This window comes from Pimephales promelas, chromosome 23, assembly GCF_988280905.1.
Source record: "Pimephales promelas chromosome 23, fPimPro1.hap1.1, whole genome shotgun sequence".
NCBI classification, from domain to species: Eukaryota; Metazoa; Chordata; class Actinopteri; order Cypriniformes; family Leuciscidae; genus Pimephales; species Pimephales promelas.
The window spans coordinates 20,554,873-20,575,834 of record NC_142791.1 but is presented as its reverse complement, the minus strand read 5'-3'; the positions used below and the strand labels follow the sequence as shown (position 1 = coordinate 20,575,834).

Here is a 20,962-nt window from a genome sequence, read left to right as displayed (position 1 = left end):
ATAAATATTGAAATTAATGGTGACTTCCATTGAAATACAACACAAGGATATATTAGGAAGAGTGTTACTGTTGAAAATAGAAGTTAAGGTTGTAAAGTTTAGTTATCATTCTAGTATTGACATCATTCTTTGGAAATCCCTCACTTATATTTTAGGACAGAAGGTCAGTCTTGCAGCCTTAAATATAGAGAGAAAAAAAAAAAATACATTACATATCATTCTTAATAATCACTTTCTTTTTTTTTAGTTTGCAGAATGTGTCTTAAATAATGAGTTGCTTCACTTTTCCACATCTGAGGAAAGTGTGGCTGCCCTGAGAAGTAAAATTGCTGCTTGTGTCTTGCAGCACACTGGTAAGTTTCAAAGGTCCAATTTTCATTAATTCTTTTGTTCCTTAACCATTAAACAGTGTTGGTAAAATGTGATTATTTATTAGCTTGTAAAAACTTGTGATGTTTTAAGAACTTGTTTTATGATAACATTGTTTATTCTGCCTCAACTAGATAACCTGAAGGACCTGTGCCATCTATGTGGGGACAAAAACAATGGCAAAAAAGTGACTAACTGGGTAAGCATTCCAATAAAGAATATTGTCTTTTATCAAACCTTTATTAAATTTATCATATGAATTGAAGGTGATATAATAATGTTCATGTAAGTATTGTTTGATATGGATTACAGATGCTTGACTTCAAAATGTGTTTGTCAACATGTTTAGATTGGCTGTGATATGTGCCCACGCTGGTTTCACTGCAGATGTGTTCAACGTACAAGAAAAAACAAAAAATACATCTGCCCAGTTTGTCAACCTTAATGTAAGGTTTGAGGTGGTAATTTTCTTTTTTCTGAAATCTTCATTGTACATTTCTTAACTATACAATTTATTTGCCAGGTGATATAAACTACTTATGCTTCTCTTTCTTTGTTTCTTTGTTAGTGTGTCTTGGTTTTTGTACGCATCACCACTTTCCCCTTGCCTGAAAGTCTTTTTTTTTTTTTTGGCTGCTTCTAAACCTTTAAAGCCCTTTCTGATTTTTTAATGGTTTTTTCTTTTTTGTTTTTGCCTATTTCCTGTTAACATATCTCGACTCAGCTTGATCACCCGGTTTTTGACCCCCTGCTCTCGTCCTGGAATATTGCCTTTGCTTCATCCTTCAAATTGTTGGTCCGCTACTGATTTTGACCCCAGCCTGTTCTTTGGATTTTGCCTCTGTCTCGCCCTCTTACTCGGCTATCAATAATTTTATGTTCTTTTTTATTGTTTTCATTCAACGTTTTGACAATAAATCCTGTTCTAAATTGATCTGCTCTTGGGTCCTGTTGTCTGAACCTCCCTAACAACTTTAGCTGGGTCAGAGACTCAAAAAACACTCATTCTGGAGACTCATCTCATCCTGTAGACTACCTGCAGAAAAGCACAAATGTGTAGTTTCAATAGTAAGTATTTAACATAGGGGGGTATGATTTTGGCAGCCCCGCCAAATTCACACCCCCCACTCTGGGATCACTTTAGCTGGGGCAGAGACACAAGACACTCATTCTGGGGACTCATCTCATCCTGTAGACTTCCTGTAAAAAACTATATTAATTTAAATTCAATAGTAAGTATTTAACATAGGGGGTTATGATTTTGGCAGCTCTGCCAAATTCACACCCCCCACTCTGGGATCACTTTAGCTGGGTCAGAGACACAAGACACTCATTCTGGGGACTCATCTCATCCTGTAGACTACCTGGCAGAAAAAGTGTGCAGGTTGAATAATAAGTATTTGGTAACACTTTACAATAAGGTTCATTAGTTAACATTAGTTAACTACTTTAGTTAACATGTACTAAGAATGAACAATACTTCTTCACCATTTATTAATCTTAGTTAATATTAATTCCAACATTTACTAATACATTTTTAAAATCAAAGGTTGTATTAGTTAACATTAGTTAATGCACTGTGAACTAACATGAACGCACAATGAACAGCTGTATTTATATTAACTAACATTAACAAAGATTAATAAACACTAACTAATGCATTGCTCATCATTAGTTCATGTTAGTTTAGTTAATGCATTTACTAATGTTAACTAATGAACCTTATTTTAAAGTGTTACCAAGTATTTTAAAAGCACAAGTGAGGAGGTTCAATAATTATTATTTTACATAGGGAAGTATGTTTTTGCAGCACTGTAGTTTTTATAGCTATAGAAAATGTGCAGGCAGCAAAGTCAAATGACATATTTGTCAGCATTCCATTTAGTAATGATGTTCATGTTTAGGTGTAGGCTACCCTTACGAAACTAATTGTTTTACGACAAAAAACACTGTAGTGTTTAAAAAACAAAAACAAAAAAACACTGTTTTACAATACTGTAGTAAAAACACTTTACAAGCGAAAAATCTGACAGTTGTAAATCATACGAGTTGTAAATCATACGAGTTTGGTCAAATATATGATCAAAGAGGAAAAAAAAGAATAAATACATGATCAAAAATCAACAAACAAATTTCTATCATGTAATTTCTTACGTCGTCTGATTACTGTCTGTTTTCGCAAGTGGCGGCGGCACAAATTGACGTCATGCGCGTGCTCGCGAGGGGAGTCAGATTCTGGCAGGGAGTCGGAATTCGGCACAACACCGGCTTACACTGCCGTCGGTGTATGAATGAGTGTGTGAATGGGTGAATGTGAGGCAATATGTAAAGCGCTTTGGTGGCCGTTGCAGTTCCCGCAGGGCAGCATATGAGCATGCTAAACAGCCTGCTCTAGGTCTGCTAGCTGCACTGCATTGACAATGAATACAAAATTAAGGATCATTTTTTGGCTTTAATATTAATAAGACTAATCTTTCCCTTACGCAATATGAGAGAACCTCTCGTAAGAGAACAAATGCCATGCTTCCAAATGATGTATGCAAGTATGTTTCTATAATCTACCACTTCAATAATTCAAAAGTATAATCTGACACGATGACATTACTTTTGCTTTCACTGTAATAAATACTGCAAAGTTTTATTATAAATAATATTAGTTATTTTATTTTTTCACATCAAAAAAATCATTAGAAACAATCATCTGCCCCACCCCACCTCAGGCTTTAACAACTGCCTTAGTATTTTAATTAAATTGTGCAGATACGCGTTAAATGTATTTTCAGTTTTTTTATTTCATCCAGACACACATGTATCTATATAACATTAAATTTACATTTTAAGAAATCAGTTGTCAACTCTCCCTAAAAATGTACTGGTTAAAACATTCTACAATAGTGTTTACAGGATGTGTACAAGTGTCTATGCAAGTGTTTACAGGACTGTCAATTTCAAGTATCATAGCTAAAACTTGCCTTGCAATAGCAAATGTACTTGAAGCATTTCTACCATGTTACCAATCAGTGAAGATTTATGTATAAAGTAACATTTCCTTGTTTTTTAAGAAACAGCTTGTGATTTTATAGCGGTGCTTTGACACACAAAGTACCTTCATGATATTTAAGTGGAAAGAACGACGTTTTCTTTGTTACCAGTTCTCAATATAATGCAGAATATATGTTGAGAATGTACGCTTATTCTACAATAAAGTCTTTTCAAGAGCATTAATAAAAGCAGTGCATCTTAAGCATCACGATAACATCATCTAGACTTACACACAAAATGTAAGAGAGAAAAGGGCCAAGATGGAGCATTCAGATACACAAATCAGATTGAACACACATTAATTCATTGAAGTGCATTCAAACATTTATCTTTAACAACAGGTCTAACTGGACATGAAAATGAGCCTGAAAACGGATGAAAAACAGATCTGTCTGGCACCATAAGTGTATTAAAGTCAGTATGTACATGAACTACAACTAACACGACATGATATTAATGAATTTTCTTACACATTCTTATGTTTAAGACATTGCAATATTTTACAGTGTATTTGAAACAAATAATGTTTATATACAGCAGGACAACTATGGTTGCAAAGCATTTAAGATATATTTCCAACACACAACATGTAAATTGATCAGATAATCAGACTTCCAATATATATATATATATATATATATATATATATATATATTATTATTATTATTTTTTAACTGTGAGAAAGAACGATTTCAGTGACTGTAGAAACATGACCGGGACAAATGCAGAGCACCTCTAGAGAAGTCACACACTCTGTCAAACACACTATGCTGATGTTTGGACTGAGCAGGTTTGATCATTTAAACCCGATGAAGCCATCCAACACAACAAACAGATTGGGGGGGGGGGGGGGGGGGGGTACATTGCTTTGGAAATCCACTTTGGAAGACTAGGATATGTTTATGCTATTTAATTACACATAATATAGTAGTCAAATTCACAAACCGACATAGTGGGTAAATGTAAAGTAATGTGTAATATAATCTAATTGAGTTAATTTGTTAAAAAAATCTAGCCTGGATGCCAGCCCGAACCCTGCCCACAACATTTTTTGGTCAGGAATTTCGGTCTGGATTCGATCCATTGAGGAGTAATTATGATCTGTCAAAAAATGGTCTGGCCAATCAAATTGCCAGGGCGAGCTTTATACAATGATGGACAGATGATCTGCAGTTATGTAATCATCACGTCATCAAAGAGCGCTTGGTTTGAACTGGTTTGACTCAAAGATGACTGCAGCTGGAGAATTGAGATGTATAGATTCCGCTATCGTGTCTGTTTTAGAAGAAATCGACAGCGCATTAATTTTAAAAGACGAACAGAGAACTGCAATAAAGGAATTTGTCGATCGTCAAGATGTGTTTGCGGTCCTTCCTACAGGATTCGGCTAAAGTTTAATTTATCAGCTGGCTCTGATGGTCGCTAAGAAGATGGGACGCAATGACAACCCAGTTGGTCGCACTCATGGAAGACCAAGTAAAAGAAGCAACTGAAATGGGCATCACGGCGATGCAACTCATGTCAAAGACATCGCTGCATCAACCAATGGTGACGCTTTGTTATCCTACTCACACACCATACCCGTGCTGGTAGTCACTATAAGTTACCCCCTATTAGCTTGTCTTTTTAAAAATAAATTATTAGATGCTATTCATCATTTTGTTTTTAAATCATCATTAAATACATAATTAAACATCATTTTGGCTCCCGGTCTCTTTTCTCTGAAGACTCAAATGAACACGCTTCTTCCACCTGGTGTCTTTCTTTGTCTCTCCATTTATTAAAATCAGTCAAGTTGCACTCCAGCCATGTTATAAAGTTGAGACATGTCTGACAAATGCGAGCAGATTTGTTGGCTTTATAGTCGAGATCTAATCCTAAACGGAGAACTTGTTCGTTTATACATTTCACATTTTCTATTTTGTTCAAAAATGTTTTTCGAGTTTGCAAGTACTCCGCGAATCCTTAAATTATTTTTGCAACACCGGCAAAGGTCGTTGACACTCATTTTTCTTTTAAATACCTTTTCCAGAGTGCGTGCAGTTCAGTTCTGTTGACAACTCGCTCAACATAAGTCACTTACTGTGTTGCTCTGATTGGTTGTAGGTCTATCCAATTGAGTTCAGAGGTTTTTTGAAAAGCCTCATAATCAAAGCCCTATGGAGCAGTATCACACTCACATTCTGAATAGAATTGGATTATGACGAAGTCAGGCTAACAAAAATCTATATCAGCAAAGAAATTATGGAAATTAAAAGGCTTTGTGACTTGTGACTTGAAAGCGAGGCAAGTGAAATAAAATGTGAAACAGCACCTTTTTTCCACAAAGTGAAAGTCACCGACATCAAATGTTGTTTCAACAATGACATTTTTAAAAATATCTTGTTTTCCACAGAAGAAAGAAAAGCATACAGGTTTGGAACGGCATTTTTAGGGTGAACGACGAGGTCTGGGTTTGCTATCGATTCAGTCGTGGTTCTGTCCCTGTGTTGAGGATGGGAAAGAATCAATTCTTTAGGAGAAAAAACAAAAACAGTCAAAGCTTACACAATATGTGTCACAATACAGAGCCACAGGAAAAACAACAAATAATAAATAAGCACATTGCATAGTGAATAAGCTAATTTTAGTGTTATGTGATAGCATGCGTAATGTTTAGTGTCTTTAGGTCGAGCAGTCCACATCACAGCCACTACATTGAAAATCTAATCTTGGCAAGTCGCATTCATACCCCGTGCTGCTAAATCACTTGTACAGTACATCCGCTAACGTAAACAAACGTGGAAAAAGCAAATGAAATTGTAGTGTATGATAATGTAATATATATGAATGTAACTTGTGTGCCTCTCACTCATATAACTGCAGGAGGACATGAAGTGACATGAACAAACACACAGGAAGAATGTGCAGAGAGCGCAGCTGAGGGACTGCTTCCCTTCTCAGGGCGTCTGAGATCCAGATCTCTTGAAGCTACCCAGCAGACTCTGCACACCCTTTTTCACGCTGGAGCCGACCCGGCGGGCCACGGAGTCAGCGGGAGGACCGGGCAGACAGGAGCCACTGCTGGGGGTCCGAGCGTCCAAACACTTCTGATACCTCAGCTGCAAATCATGAAAGATATTGTTTAAAACATTTTGGGAGAACAGCAACATATTTCAACTTAAAATAGTTATTAGATTACACACTCTACAACTGTGGCCAAGAGTATTGGCAGTGACATTTGTTGTGTTTCCTGCTTATTTTGTGTTTGCCGCTTCAGTATTTGTGGTGTTGATTCACATTATTAGTAGATTATTGTGCAGAGTGATCAGATACATTTTAAATAATTTCAAAAAGCTTCATTGGCAAAAAAAAAAAAAAAAGAAAGACAGAACTTTATCACAAAAATGCTAATTTCACCATGTTTTAGCCCTGGCATAAAAGACCAGCTAGATGTGGCTAAAGGTGAACACTAATTACCCAGCACATTCTAGGGAGAGCCTTACAGGTGATGGGAAAAACATGATATGGGAGGAAAAAATATATTTCAATGCTTGTGTGATCTCTTGCAATTATATAGTTAGGTATTTATATTGTACTTTAATCAGGGAGCCGTTATAATCACGCGGGTATTGACATAGCTTTTGAATGTGCGTTTGTATAGTAATGCGTTTGTATAGTCTGATGACGACCGCAGTAAGCCTAACTATGCTAGGGCTCCTAGATTGCGTTATTCATTCTCCATGCCGTTCAGAAGGTATTCGCTTCAGGCACACGCCACCATCTAACATAATTTCACAAATCATATTACCAGCACATGAGTACTATCATTCAGAAATCACTCGATCGTTCTGATTGGATTAGAAGTGCAAACTGATTGATATACAGTAAAAGGAGGGAAGAAGTACTTCCAATCATTGTCTTCGCAGTGTTCCCTCTACAGAAAGGTGTGCAGTCATCATCACTATGCAGTAAATGGCCTCATGCAAGGAAATTGCACCTGAAAGAATCATTAACCAGTTTAAGAATGGAGAGATGTTTAACTGGAGTGATGTCCCAGAGTGTCCAGCAAACACCAGGATGATCCCCTCATGAGGAGCCGCTGCAGAACCGTGTCTCCAGTGTAGATCGACTCGATATTGGCAGCAGGTGAGAGAGATACATCTGGACACACAAGACTATTGGACAACAGCCCCGTGTTAAGAAAGGCAGAAAAGGGGCCACTTCTCTCCAAGAAAAACATCAAGGACAGACTGAAATTCAGCAGGAAGTACAAGGATTGGATATTTTCTCTAACTAAGCCTCGTTCCAACTGTTTAGGACAAACCAGATTGTCCAGAGAAGAAAAGAGGAACGCTACCATGAGTCATGTGTCATGCCAACAGTGGAGCATCCAGAGACCATCCATGTGTGGGGTGGTTTTCCTCCAAGGATGTGGCTCTCGCATAATTATGTCCCAAAATTAACGCAAGAAATAAAGAATGGTATCAAAACCTCCAAGAGCAACTGCTCCAACGATCCTAAAGCAATTTGATGATGATCAGTGCATTTTCCACCACGATGGGACACGTCACACAAGGCAAGAGTGATAATGCTCAGATATCATTACATTTAACCCCCTGAGGACCAAATAAAAATACTTATTTGGTCCTCATACTTCGTCATTAATGGTCATGTAAATAAAATCAATACATGATTATAAACTAGAGGGTCTTCTTTTTTGTGTGTACACTCTTATTAACATCAAAACCTTGTGTTTTTGTAAAATAAATAAAATAAACAGGGTGCGCTTTGAGCTCACTCTGTCTCCGCAAAAATCTTTCTGAAACGCGTCTGAAAAATTAACAGTAACTCATTAAATACTTGTCACAGAGACACGAAAGATTTCTCTTTATGAAGCTGAAATTCTCTTCTTTTAAAGCCCCATTATATACTTAATAATAAAGCTGAAAAGTCTGTTTTCTTTGCTAGACAGCGGATGTATGAATTTGCCAACAAACCTAACAAATATCTAGCCAATCTATTGCGGAGCCGATCCCAAGCCCAGGTCATATCCAGTATCAAAGATAAAGAAGGCAAGTGTCATCATGATAAAGTAATCAACAAAATCTTTAGAGCATTTTATAAGAGGCTTTATTCATCCCAATCAAGTCCCTCTTCTGGTGATAATATGAATAAATTCTTTGCAAACTTAAATATACAGGAATCAACTGAGGAGCAAAGACAGATGTTAAACAAACCAATTGAGCTGAGTGAAATTTTGTATTAATAATCTTCCCAAAGGAAAAGCACCAGGGCCTGATGGGTTTACAGTGGGTTTAAATGGGTTTCCCCAAACCCAAGCCTTGAAAGGGCGAAGGCCCTATTGTTTTCCTTAGGATTATTAGGGCCCAAGCCCTGAAAGGGCGAAGGCCCTATTGTTTTCCTAAGGGTTCTTATTATTAGGGCCCAAGCCCTGAAAGGCCGAAGGCCCTATTGTTTTCCTTAGGATTATTTCTTCTTCTTCTTCTTCTTACGTATTATTATTATTCTGCTACCTTTTGGGCACTTTTGGGGCCCTTAATGTGCTCGAAAACTCTTGAAACTTTGCACACGGGTCAGAACCATAGACTGTAAAAAAGATGGACGACGCCCCTTCGCTCTTTTCCATCAGAGTGAACTGAAGCCGCCAGTGTCTCGATATGACGCTGACATCATGGACTTGAGTCTGCGCACTTGCGTGTTTCGGGACCAGTCATGCGCAGTCGTGAGCAGGAAGTAAAGCCGCGAAATCAAGGCCGCACCCTCATTCTCGCTGAATCAAACGCAAGCACACGCCCCTCACTTTTATTAAGTGTCCTCTGTCTGCTTCGTTCTTCTCCAATGATGTCTGCTGATTGCAGAACCTTGTTAAAATAAGGTAAATACAACTACTAACCACATAATCAACATTATTAAAAAAGTCCGCTGGTGCTTCAGTGACTACCTCGCACAGAGAACCTGTCAATCACAGCGGTCAATCATGATGTCAGAGCACCGTTATTTTATCATCACATAACTAACTAAAAACAAACTTATTTTAAAAACGAACACTTTAAATTACATCAACGTGATAGAAACTACAATAAATGACAGAAACTATCTTTGGAAAAAGGATATTTGAAGTGTAATTTAATTGTTTAGTTGGTCTCGTGTCCCATTGAATAACATGGGGAGGCGGGGGTTATGAGCTATACTAGGACCGGTCACAGGGGGGCGATCGAGACGTTTTGGCTTCACTTTTGAGGGCTTGTGCGGCACGCTTGGTCAGAACCCACGGCCATCAGGGCCGGGCTGAAGATGGTACCCGGGCGTGGCAGGGGGGCTCGACAGCGCCCCCTGGAACGGGGTCCGAAAACTTGGTCCATAACTCAAACACGCCTTTATGTAAAAATATAAAACTCGGTACACATGTAGATCTCATCGTTTCATATATACTTCACACTCTTACTTTATACCCCAGCCCAACAGGAAGTCGGCTATTGAGGATTGTTTGTAAAACACACGCAATGGAATGTGAAATACTCCTCCTAGAGCTCTGATCCAAATTTGACGAAACTCGGTCAGCGTGAATTCAAGACATTGAGGATGAAAGTTTGCGAGGGGATTTTTGATATCTCGAACGGTTTGGCCGTGCCGAGGAAACGAAATTATTGCGAGAAACGTGAAACAGGAAGTGTGTTATAACTTCAGCATACATTAACTGATCTTGATGAAACTTCAGCAATGTGTTCGCTGTAAGAGGACGATCACATGAATCATTTATTGTGAGTCAAAGTTATAGCAGGAAGTGTGTCACTTTCAAAATGTTTTGAAATCACCCTCTTATTTTTACCCGATTTGCTTCAAACTTCATCTGTATAATGTAAATACACGGCAGATAAAGACCTGTGAATGGATTTTTAATATCTTTGAAACTGTTGCCGTGGCAACGCATCAAACTTTACCATTTTTTAGGATGCTTTTGAGACCCTTAGCATGCTTCAAATTGCATGAAACTCAGACACATCACATTTATTAGCCAGATATTTTGGTTTGAATATGGCGAGCCTCTCTCTGAGCCTACGTCTCTGTATGGCAAGCCCCTTTAACATTTAAAAGCTAAGTTTAACTATCCAAAATTAACATTGTAGATATCAACAACGTCTTTCTGAATAGACGTAATTACATTTTGGAGAGTTTGTATTATCATTTAAGATATCTGTAACGTAATTGTGACTAGTCGAAACGACAGATAGAGTAAAGCAAGCCGTTTTAACATTTAATCATTTTAACCTACTAGTCTCTATTTTTATGCTACTGTTGTAAAGAACGATACTTTTAAACATAACCCTAAATCGCCATAAGGTGTCGCCAGGCGACCGTCTTAATGAACGAGTCATGGATTCATTCGTTCACAATGCTGAATCATTCAGTAATGAGAAAACACATTGCTTTGAGATGCGCGATGGTTTGCTGTGATCTTTGTCAAACTATTTTCTCTGCTGAAACATAAAAAAGTCAATATTGCATCTAAAATGTAAGTGACGTGTCTTGTGTGTGTGTCTACGTTTGTTGCAGTGATAAGAGTTGCACCACTGTTAAATATATCTGGATATATATCTTCTTCTTTTTTTCTTTTTTTTTTACAAAATATGCATACAAGCCATAAATTTTAGATTTATTATTTACTTTAAATTAAATTAAGATTGTATTTCTGGTAATTGAACCTGAATGAATTTAAAATGAATGTGCTATATTTCAGATCATATATTTGTTTTTCTTAAAATTTGAACTAACCTTAACTTTATTCTCAGCTGAATTATAATTTATTTCTGTATAAAATAAAAACACATTTGAATTTTCTTTTTTAATCAATGTAGAATGTGTAACTGAAAAATAAACAGATTAGGGCTCTGTTCAAGGACAAGAAATTAAAACCAATGTAACATGATGAATGTCCAAAAGACGGCAGAGAGTGAGAGAGAGAGATATTTTGGTTGCTTGACAGTTGTAGGTTGCAGTTTGACAAGAGTTTATAGTTTGACACAAGCACAATGTTGTGTTATATTGCAAGTGTACACAAATATATATATTCCAATTCCAGTTTGAATAATTTCCTGTATGAACAAAAGGACAGAGTACAGTATGTTTTTATGTCTCCATTGTTCAATCACGCCTCACACAACCAGACATTATTGTTCTAATCAGATCAGGCAAGTGATATCCTGTCTTGTCCCTTAAAGGGTTAGTTCACCCAAAAATGAAAATTAAGTCATTAATTACTCACCCCCATGCTGTACCAACCCCGTAAGACCACAAATAAAGATATTTTTGAATGAATCTGAGAGCTGGATCACTCTTCCATAGCCTGCCTAAGGGACTGGCTCTTGACGGCCCATAAAGTCATTAAAGAAACGGTTTAAATATTCCATGTGCCTACAGCGGCTCAATTATAAGTTTATCAAGCGACGAGACTACTTTTTGTGCGAAAAAAACATAAATAACGACTTAATTCGACTATTCTATTACTTCCTTATGGGCGCATGCGCGAGAACTGAGACGAGGACGTTCTTCTCCTTCGACTAATTTTTGTTACCGCCTGCTCACCGCTTAGGAGTATTACCGCCACCTACCGTATAAGATGATGTGGTGATATAGCTGGAAGCACAAAACTTTCTGTTTACAAGCAGAGGAAGATGCGCGCTGTACATACGCTTTTCAATTAGCATATTTTCCGCACTATAAGGTGCACTTAAAAGCCTTTAATCTTCTCAAAAAACGACAGTGTTCCTTATAATCCGGAGTGCCTTATATATGGATCATCATCTTATACGGTAGGTGGCGGTAATACTCCTAAGCGGAGCAGCCGGTAACAAAAATTAGTCGAAGGAGAAGAACGTCCTCGTCTCAGTTCTCGCACATGCGCCCATAAGGAAGTAATAGAATAGTCGAATTAAGTCGTTATTTATGTTTTTTTCGCACAAAAAAATAATCTCGTCGCTTGATAAACTTATAATTGAGCCGCTGTAGGCACATGGAATATTTAAACCTTTCTTTAATGACTTTATGGGCCGTCAAGAGCCAGTCTCTTAGGCAGGCTATGGAAGAGTGATCCAGCTCTCAGATTCAATCAAAAATATCTTTATTTGTGTTCTGAAGATGAACGAAGGTCTTACGGGGTTGGTACAGCATGGGGGTGAGTAATTAATGACTTAATTTTCATTTTTGGGTGAACTAACCCCTTAACTCTTTCCCCGCCAGCGTTTTTAAAAAAAGTTGCCAGCCACCGCCAGGGTTTTTGACGATTTTCGCTAAATTTGAATGCCCCCGCTGAATATTTTCTTCCATGAATATATGAAGATGATATATATAAAAATAAAGATCTGAGCCTCTGCTTTTAGGCAAAAAAAACGTTTTTATTTTATCTTCATCTGTTCTTTTTTTATTGCCTCTTGAACAGAGGTAGGTTTTGTCAAAAACACAACATTTTGGACAAAAAACTGAGAAAAAGGTGTTTTTATCAAACAAGTGCATTTAAAAGCAGAATACATTCAGATGTTGTTTCCTTCATATATAAAACTTTCCAAAATAAATTAAAAACATAAAATAAATGTAAAATATATCAAATTTCCCAGGATGTAAGGGAAATGTAACTTTTGCAATAAAACTTCTGCCTCTGCCTCTCTGTGTTCTACCTGTGAATAATGAATAATTGGAATTACAATAAACAGGCCTAGACACACACACACACACACACACACACACACACACACACACACACACACAAATACATATTACAATGTGGTAAATGTGCACAAAGAGAGAAATAATTTGACAATTACACCTTCATATTTAGACAGCCACACATAAATGCCTGCACACACACATACATATTATAGTGTCATAATATTATACGATCTATCTGCGGCACGTCCTGGCTAGCATGAACATGTGCATCTCTCTCACTGACTACTTCGTCCCGATCAGATTCAGAATTATCAAATAAAGAGTGATCGGACTCCGAGTCCATTAACCTCCAGTACTTCAGCCATATACCTCTGCATTGTCTGTCTGATACATTCTCACTACTCCACTGTTTGAGACGATTGCAATCTGTTTCTCTAAACAAAGAGTTGCGCAATCATTCAGGACATGCGCGTGGGTCTTCCTTACCGTATACCACCTAAAACACGGATACCCGGAAAATTCCGTGTTTGGCGCAGATGCGTTTTTTCATTAAACACGGAAAATTCCGTGTTTGGCGGGGAAAGAGTTAAGGGCCAAAGCCGGCGGCACCGCCACCCCGGTGCCTTTAAGTAACTAAATAATCTACAAATACTAAAGCAGCAAACTTTGCAAAAAAAATAAAAAATAAAATAATTATGCCAATACTTTATGGTCCCAAATGATCTAATTTATCAAAATGATCTATTTTATACTGTAAAAACTGAAGTGTATAAATGCAGTGATTCTAAACATCACAGGCTCATTGAATAATCACATATGAAAGTATGAGAGCTGCAATGAGCTACAACTTAAAATTTGGGTTCATTACCCATACCAAGAACATGACATCAGAAGACTTGGAATATGCAGCAAAAATCATATGGACTAATTTATGACTCGGTTATGGAGCATCACAGAACATGCAGGTAAAAAGGCACACAATTTTTAATCATAACATGTAGGCATGGGCGGTATCCAAATTTTCACACCGTCAAACCTCCTCCCTATTTTACCGCGGTATACGGTATTACCGCGTGACTAATTAAAAATTACGAGATAAGGCTCAGATGGCATCACACATGATGACACGTTCAACCAGAGAGTGTCGGTTCCAATAATGCATCTAAAAGCTTTCAATCAACTATTAGAAAACAGGAGATGCACATTGTCTCACACCAGAGAATGTGAGCAGAGTGGTGATATTTCCTCAAGAGAGGGGAGCGCATTTATGGAGATCACGCGCCACGAGCTCTGTCCACTCGGCGCCGCGAGATAAAACTATTTATTAATAAACTAGTGTTTTCTATGTCAGTTGCTGCAAAAATAAAGATTGCATTGACGATGCAAACTGGCATCTTCACGGTAGTGAACACGAATAAAGAGTAGCCTAATGCACACTTCATATGAATAAGCCTATAGCAGAGAGCAGCCCATTTCTTTTAGCTTGTAATTGTTTTGTTTAAAAGTATAGACATTTCAAGCTTACTATATATATACACTTCTCAGATCATTAAGACATGTATCTTATATGCCGAGTTTCAGTTCATGTATGAATCGCGCTCCAGTCACGCGTCGGCGCGTGTCCTGATTACTATCTTTGCTTTTTATTTATTAATCCAGGCAATTCGTTGATGAAAAACGAATAAATAAATGAAGTTGCAAATTATTCAAAACGAAATTCGTTTTTAAAAAAGGCTTTGTACAAAACAAAACGTAATAAGTGGTCATAATCATGTCTGACTGACCCATTCCAAATGTTTTCCGATATTGCGCATTTTATGATCTTACCTCATTCATCTCATGAAGTCCCTTTTCATCATATTATTAAAGAAATATGAAAAGAATTCGTTTTTTTTTTTTTTTCAAACTTAGCTTAAGCGTCACACGGTCTGGCCCGCTGTAGACTACATGCATGTGTGCGTACATGTGGTGGTGGGGCACAATTTTCAAATAATAATCGAATAATACCAGGCAACGTTTAAATATTATTTTTGCTTGAAATGCCCATCCCTGCCAAACTGCAGAAGTCGTGTTCTTCTTCGAGACCAAGTCACTCAGTGCGCAACTTGCAATCTTTGCCCTCTCTCCCCCACTCTCTCGTCACCACACTGTCACGTCATGAGAACCAGATATAAGCATTTTAGCCATTAAATGAATTGTATTTAAAACATTGCATTTATATAGGAGACAAGGATTCCTTGTCTCCTATTTAAGTGCATTGTTTTTTTTTCTGACGGTATGACGATATTGAAACTGATACCGTTGCTATTTTAAGATCCCGCGGTATACGATATTACCGTAATACCGCCCAAGCCTAATAACATGTCAATTTATATTGGGGCGATATTAGCAATAATATCACTAACAAATTAATAGTAATAAATATTTATTAATATAATATTAATATAAATAATTTTTTGGACCGTTTTAGTAGCAGTCTGGAGCCCTGCACTGTATGCAACACCATGAACTATCTGTATCTCTTTTACATGTGCAGTAAAGAATTAATTTATCTTTTTTAATTTGTGCTGTAGATGATTAACTAGACATAAGCTTACCATGCAGGCAGCCTGTACGGCCTCACTTAGACTGGCTGCGTTAGGATCACACCAGAACATGTGACAGATGAAGTCTCCAGGTCCCTCTGCCATGATGAATGCAAACGTGTGCACATCCTTCCCGACTCCCATGAACGATAGGAAACGCACACGACACTCGGAAAGAACTTCCTCCGACTGTGTTGGTGACATTGAGACATCAGAGAAGTGATTCATCTAAGCAGATTGTTACAATATAACATTATGTATTTATGACCATCACAGTATTACATACAGTTGTGGTCAGAATTATTGGCACCCTTGGTAAACATGATTAAAGATGGCTGAAAAAAATAATTCTGCATTGTTTATCCTGTGGATCTTTCAATAAAAAAATAAATAAAATAAAAATAAAAAAAACGAAAATGTAGTCTTTCATTGAAGTAAAAGTATTAGAAGTGGGGAGAAAAATCTAACTAAGAAATAACTGGGGTTTTTTTCTCCAAAACACATTGGCCACAATTATTGGGACCTCTAGAACTTTTTATGAGTAAAAAAAATCTCTGAAGTATATTCCCATTAATATTTACATTCTTTAGCACACCATGGTGACTAGAAACATGAAAGTGTCTAGCTATGACTTCTTGTTTCATGAGGAAACAAAGAAAATTAAAGCTGCAAGCAGCGATGGGCGGGCCCTCGCACCAGTAGCACGTCGGGGTGTGAGGCGGCCGCGTTGCATATTCTGGAGCTCAAGCGGTGCGGCTGTGAGTTTGCTACTCATCCAAATCACGCAAATATTGACGTACAATTCAAAATGATCACTTCCTGTTGCCAGCAGGTGGCGCTATGACTGTGGTCTAATTTCGGCATGTACATGTGTTCAGGGCGGGACTGTTGTATAACGTATAAAATTTCGCGCAGGTCTGGGGATGTACACTGAAGTTACAACAACTTCCTGTTTCATAGCGAATCATCGACGCCACGGACACGCCCATCGACGAAAACGCGCAGATAGCACAACTTTACATCGTCAATGCCTTTAGAAGGCACAGCAGAAATGTGAAGTCGATCTGACAACATCCCTAGGAGGAGTTTGTTAAAGTATGTAATGAGTAAATCATCCAAAAATGGCGGTAAAATTAGAAATGGCCTACTTCCTGTTGAGTTTAGGGCATCGCCCCAAGAGACTTTTCTGTGCGTCTGGACATGTTAGATTTACCACAGAAATTTCGTACATGTCGGTCAAACATGCGACAGGGGCTGCTTCGTTAAAGGTCACTTCCTGTTGCCACTAGGTGGCGCTATGACTGTGGGTGAATGTCAGCATGTAGATTTGTTCAGGACGGGACTCTTGTCAAATGTGTAAAATTTTGTGCAGATCTGGGCATTTACAGCCAAGTTACTACAACTTCCTGTTTCATGGCGAATCATCAACGCCACGGACACGCCCATCGACGAAAACGCGCAGATAGCACAACTTTACATCGTCAATGCCTTTAGAAGGCAAAGCAGAAATTTGAAGTCGATCCGACTAAATCCTTAGGAGGAGTTAGTTAAAGTACGTAATGAGTAAATCATCCTAAAATGGCGGTAAAATTAGAAATGGCCGACTTCCTGTTGAGTTTAGGGCATCGCTCCAAGAGGCTTTTCTTTGCGTCTGGACATGGTAGATGTACCACAGAAATTTCGTACATGTCGGTCAAACATGCGACGGGGGCTGCTTCGTTAAATGTCACTTCCTCTTGCCACTAGGTGGCGCTATGAATGTGGGTGAATGTCGGCATGTAGATTTGTTTAGGGCGGGACTCTTGTCAAATGTGTAAAATTTCGTTTAGATCTGGGCATTTACAGCCAAGTTACTACAACTTCCTGTTTCATTGCGAATCATCGACGCCACGGACACGCCCATCGACGAAAACGCGCAGATAGCACAACTTTACATCGTCAATGCCTTTAGAAGGTACAGCAGAAATTTTAAGTTGATCCGACTAAATCCCTAGGAGGAGTTCGTTAAAGTACGGAGTGTGTAAATCGTCCCAAATCGGTCGCCAAATTCAAAATGGCGGACTTCCTGTCGAGTTTAGGGTATGTGTTCTTGAGGCTTTTTTGTGCGTCTGGTCATGGTAGATGTACCACAGAAATTTCGTACATGTCGGTCAAACAAGCGGCGGGGGCTGCTTCGTTAAAGGTCACTTCCTGTTGCCAGCAGGTAGCGCTATGACTGTGGGTGAATGTCGGCATGTAGATTTGTTCAGGGCGGGACTCTTGTGAAATGTGTAAAATTTCGTGCAGATCTGGGCATTTACAGCCAAGTTACTACAACTTCCTGTTTCATGGCGAATCTTCGACGCCACGGACACGCCCATCGACGAAAACGCGCAGATAGCACAACTTTACATCGTCAATGCCTTTAGAAGGCACAGCAGAAATTTTAAGTCGATCCGACTAAATCCCTAGGAGGAGTTCGTTAAAGTTCGGAGTGTGTAAATCGTCCCAAAATGGGCGCCAAATTCAAAATGTCGGACTTCCTGTCGAGTTTAGGGTATGGGTTCTTGAGGCTTTTTTGTACGTCTGGTCATGGTAGATGTACCACAGAAATTTCGTACATGTTGGTCAAACAAGCGGCGGGGGCTGCTTCGTTAAAGGTCACTTCCTGTTGCCAGCAGGTGGCGCTATGACTGTGGGTGAATGTCGGCATTTAGATTTGTTCAGGGCGGGACTCTTGTCAAATGTGTCAAATTTCGTGCAGATCTGGGCATTTACAGCCAAGTTACTACAACTTCCTGTTTCATGGCGAATCTTCAACGCCACGGGCACGCCCATAGACGAAAACGCGCAGATAGCACAACTTTACATCGTGAATGCCTTTAGAAGGCACAGCAGAAATTTTAAGTCGATCCGACTAAATCCCTAGGAGGAGTTCGTTAAAGTACGGAGTGTGTAAATCGTCCAAAAATGGCCGCCAAATTCAAAATGGCGGACTTCCTGTCGAGTTTATGGTATGGGTTCTTGAGGCTTTTTTGTGCGTCTTGATATGATACACGTCCCCACCAAATTTCGTGCATGTAGGTTGAACGTGGACGGGGGCTAATTTTTTCCAATTTTCTAGGTGGCGCTAGCGTGCCATTTTGCCACGCCCATCCGCGAAACCCACAAAATACGAAATTTTTCACCAGTCCTGACATGCGTGCCAAATTTGGTGAGTTTTTGAGCATGTTGCGGCCCCGAAAATGGCGCTTACTTTGCAGAAAAAAGAAAAAAAGAAAAAAGAAAAAAAAATTAAAGCTGCAAGCAGCGATGGGCGGGCCCTCGCACCTGTAGCACGTCGGGGTCTGAGGCGGCCGCGTTTCATTTTCTGCAGCTCAGCCAGTGCGGCTGTGCATTTGCCACACTGCTTCGTTAAAGGCCACTTCCTGTTGCCAGCAGGTGGCGCTATGACTGTGGGTGAATGTCGGCATGTAGATTTGATCAGGGCGGGACTCTTGTCAAATGTGTTAAATTTCGTGCAGATCTGGGCATTTACAGCCAAGTTACTACAACTTCCTGTTTCATGGCGAATCATCGACGCCACGGACACGCCCATCGACGAAAACGCGCAGATAGCACAACTTTTCATCGTCAATGCCTTTAGAAGGCACAGCAGAAATTTGAAGGCGATCCGACTAAAGCCCTAGGAGGAGTTAGTTAAAGTACGTAATGAGTAAATCATCCAAAAATGGCGGTAAAATTAGAAATGGCTGACTTCCTGTTGAGTTTAGGGCATCGCTCCAAGAGACTTTTCTGTGCGTCTGGACATGGTAGATGTACCACAGAAATTTCGTACATGTCGGTCAAACATGCGACGGGGGCTGCTTCGTTAAATGTCACTTCCTCTTGCCACTAGGTGGCGCTATGAATGTGGGTGAATATCGGCATGTAGATTTGTTCAGGGCGGGACTCTTGTCAAATGTGTAAAATTTCGTGTAGATCTGGGCATTTACAGCCAAGTTACTACAACTTCCTGTTTCATGGCGAATCATCGACGCCACGGACACGCCCATCGACGAAAACGCGCAGATAGCACAACTTTACATCGTCAATGCCTTTAGAAGGTACAGCAGAAATTTGAAGTCGATCCGACTAAATCCCTAGGAGGAGTTCGTTAAAGTACGGAGTGTGTAAATCGTCCCAAATCGGTCGCCGAATTCAAAATGGCGGACTTCCTGTCGAGTTTAGGGTATGGGTTCTTGAGGCTTTTTTGTGCGTCTGGTCATGGTAGATGTACCACAGAAATTTCGTACATGTCGGTCAAACAAGCGGCGGGGGCTGCTTCGTTAAAGGTCACTTCCTGTTGCCAGCAGGTGGCGCTATGACTGTGGGTGAATGTCGGCATGTAGATTTGTTCAGGGCGTGACTCTTGTCAAATGTGTAAAATTTCGTGCAGATCTGGGCATTTACAGCCAAGTTAGTACAACTTCCTGTTTCATGGCGAATCTTCGACGCCACGGACACGCCCATCGACGAAAACGCGCAGATAGCACAACTTTACATCGTCAATGCCTTTAGAAGGCACAGCAGAAATTTTAAGTCGATCCGACTAAATCCCTAGGAGGAGTTCGTTAAAGTACGGAGTCTGTAAATCGTCAAAAAATGGCCGCCAAATTCAAAATGGCGGACCTCCTGTCGAGTTTAGGGTATGGGTTCTTGAGGCTTTTTTGTGCGTCTTGATATGATACACGTCCCCACCAAATTTCGTGCATGTAGGTTGAACGTGGACGAGGGGCTAATTTTTTCCAATTTTCTAGGTGGCGCTAGCGTGCCATTTTGCCCCACCCATCTGCGAAACCCACAAAATACGAAATTTTTCACCAGTCCTGACATGCGTGCCAAATTTGGTGAGTTTTTGAGCATGTTGCGGCCCCGAAAATGGCACTTACTTTGCAGAAAAAAAAAATAAAAAAAAATAAATAAATAATAATCCTAACAGTTTCAATAGGGTCCTCGCACTGTTAGTGCTCGGGCCCTAATTAAAGCTGCAAGCAGCGATGGGCGGGCCCTCGCACCTGTAGCACGTCGGGGTCTGAGGCGGCCGGGTTGCATTTTCTGCAGCTCAGCCAGTGCGGATGTGCATTTGCTACGCTGCTTCGTTAAAGGTCACTTCCTGTTGCCAGAAGGTGGCGCTATGACTGTGGGTGAATGTCGGCATGTAGATTTGTTCAGGGCGGGACTCTTGTCAAACGTGTTAAATTTCGTGCAGATCTGGGCATTTACAGCCAAGTTACTACAACTTCCTGTTTCATGGCGAATCATCGAAGCCACGGACACAC

General features: G+C 39.5%; 1 protein-coding gene across 1 annotated transcript in view; it reads right to left on the bottom strand.

Annotated features, from left to right (window-relative positions):
* Positions 1–3,141: 3,141 nt before the first annotated feature.
* Positions 3,142–20,962, bottom strand: part of apbb1 (amyloid beta precursor protein binding family B member 1) — a 124,961-nt gene continuing 107,140 nt past the window's right edge. The window contains exons 13-14 of the mRNA XM_089126378.1: positions 15,675–15,851; positions 3,142–6,512 (exon numbers count right to left, since the gene is read on the bottom strand). Of these exons, the coding sequence (XP_088982504.1) occupies positions 6,351–6,512; positions 15,675–15,851 (339 nt within the window). The 3' untranslated portion in view covers positions 3,142–6,350. The remainder of the gene's footprint in view (positions 6,513–15,674; positions 15,852–20,962) is intronic.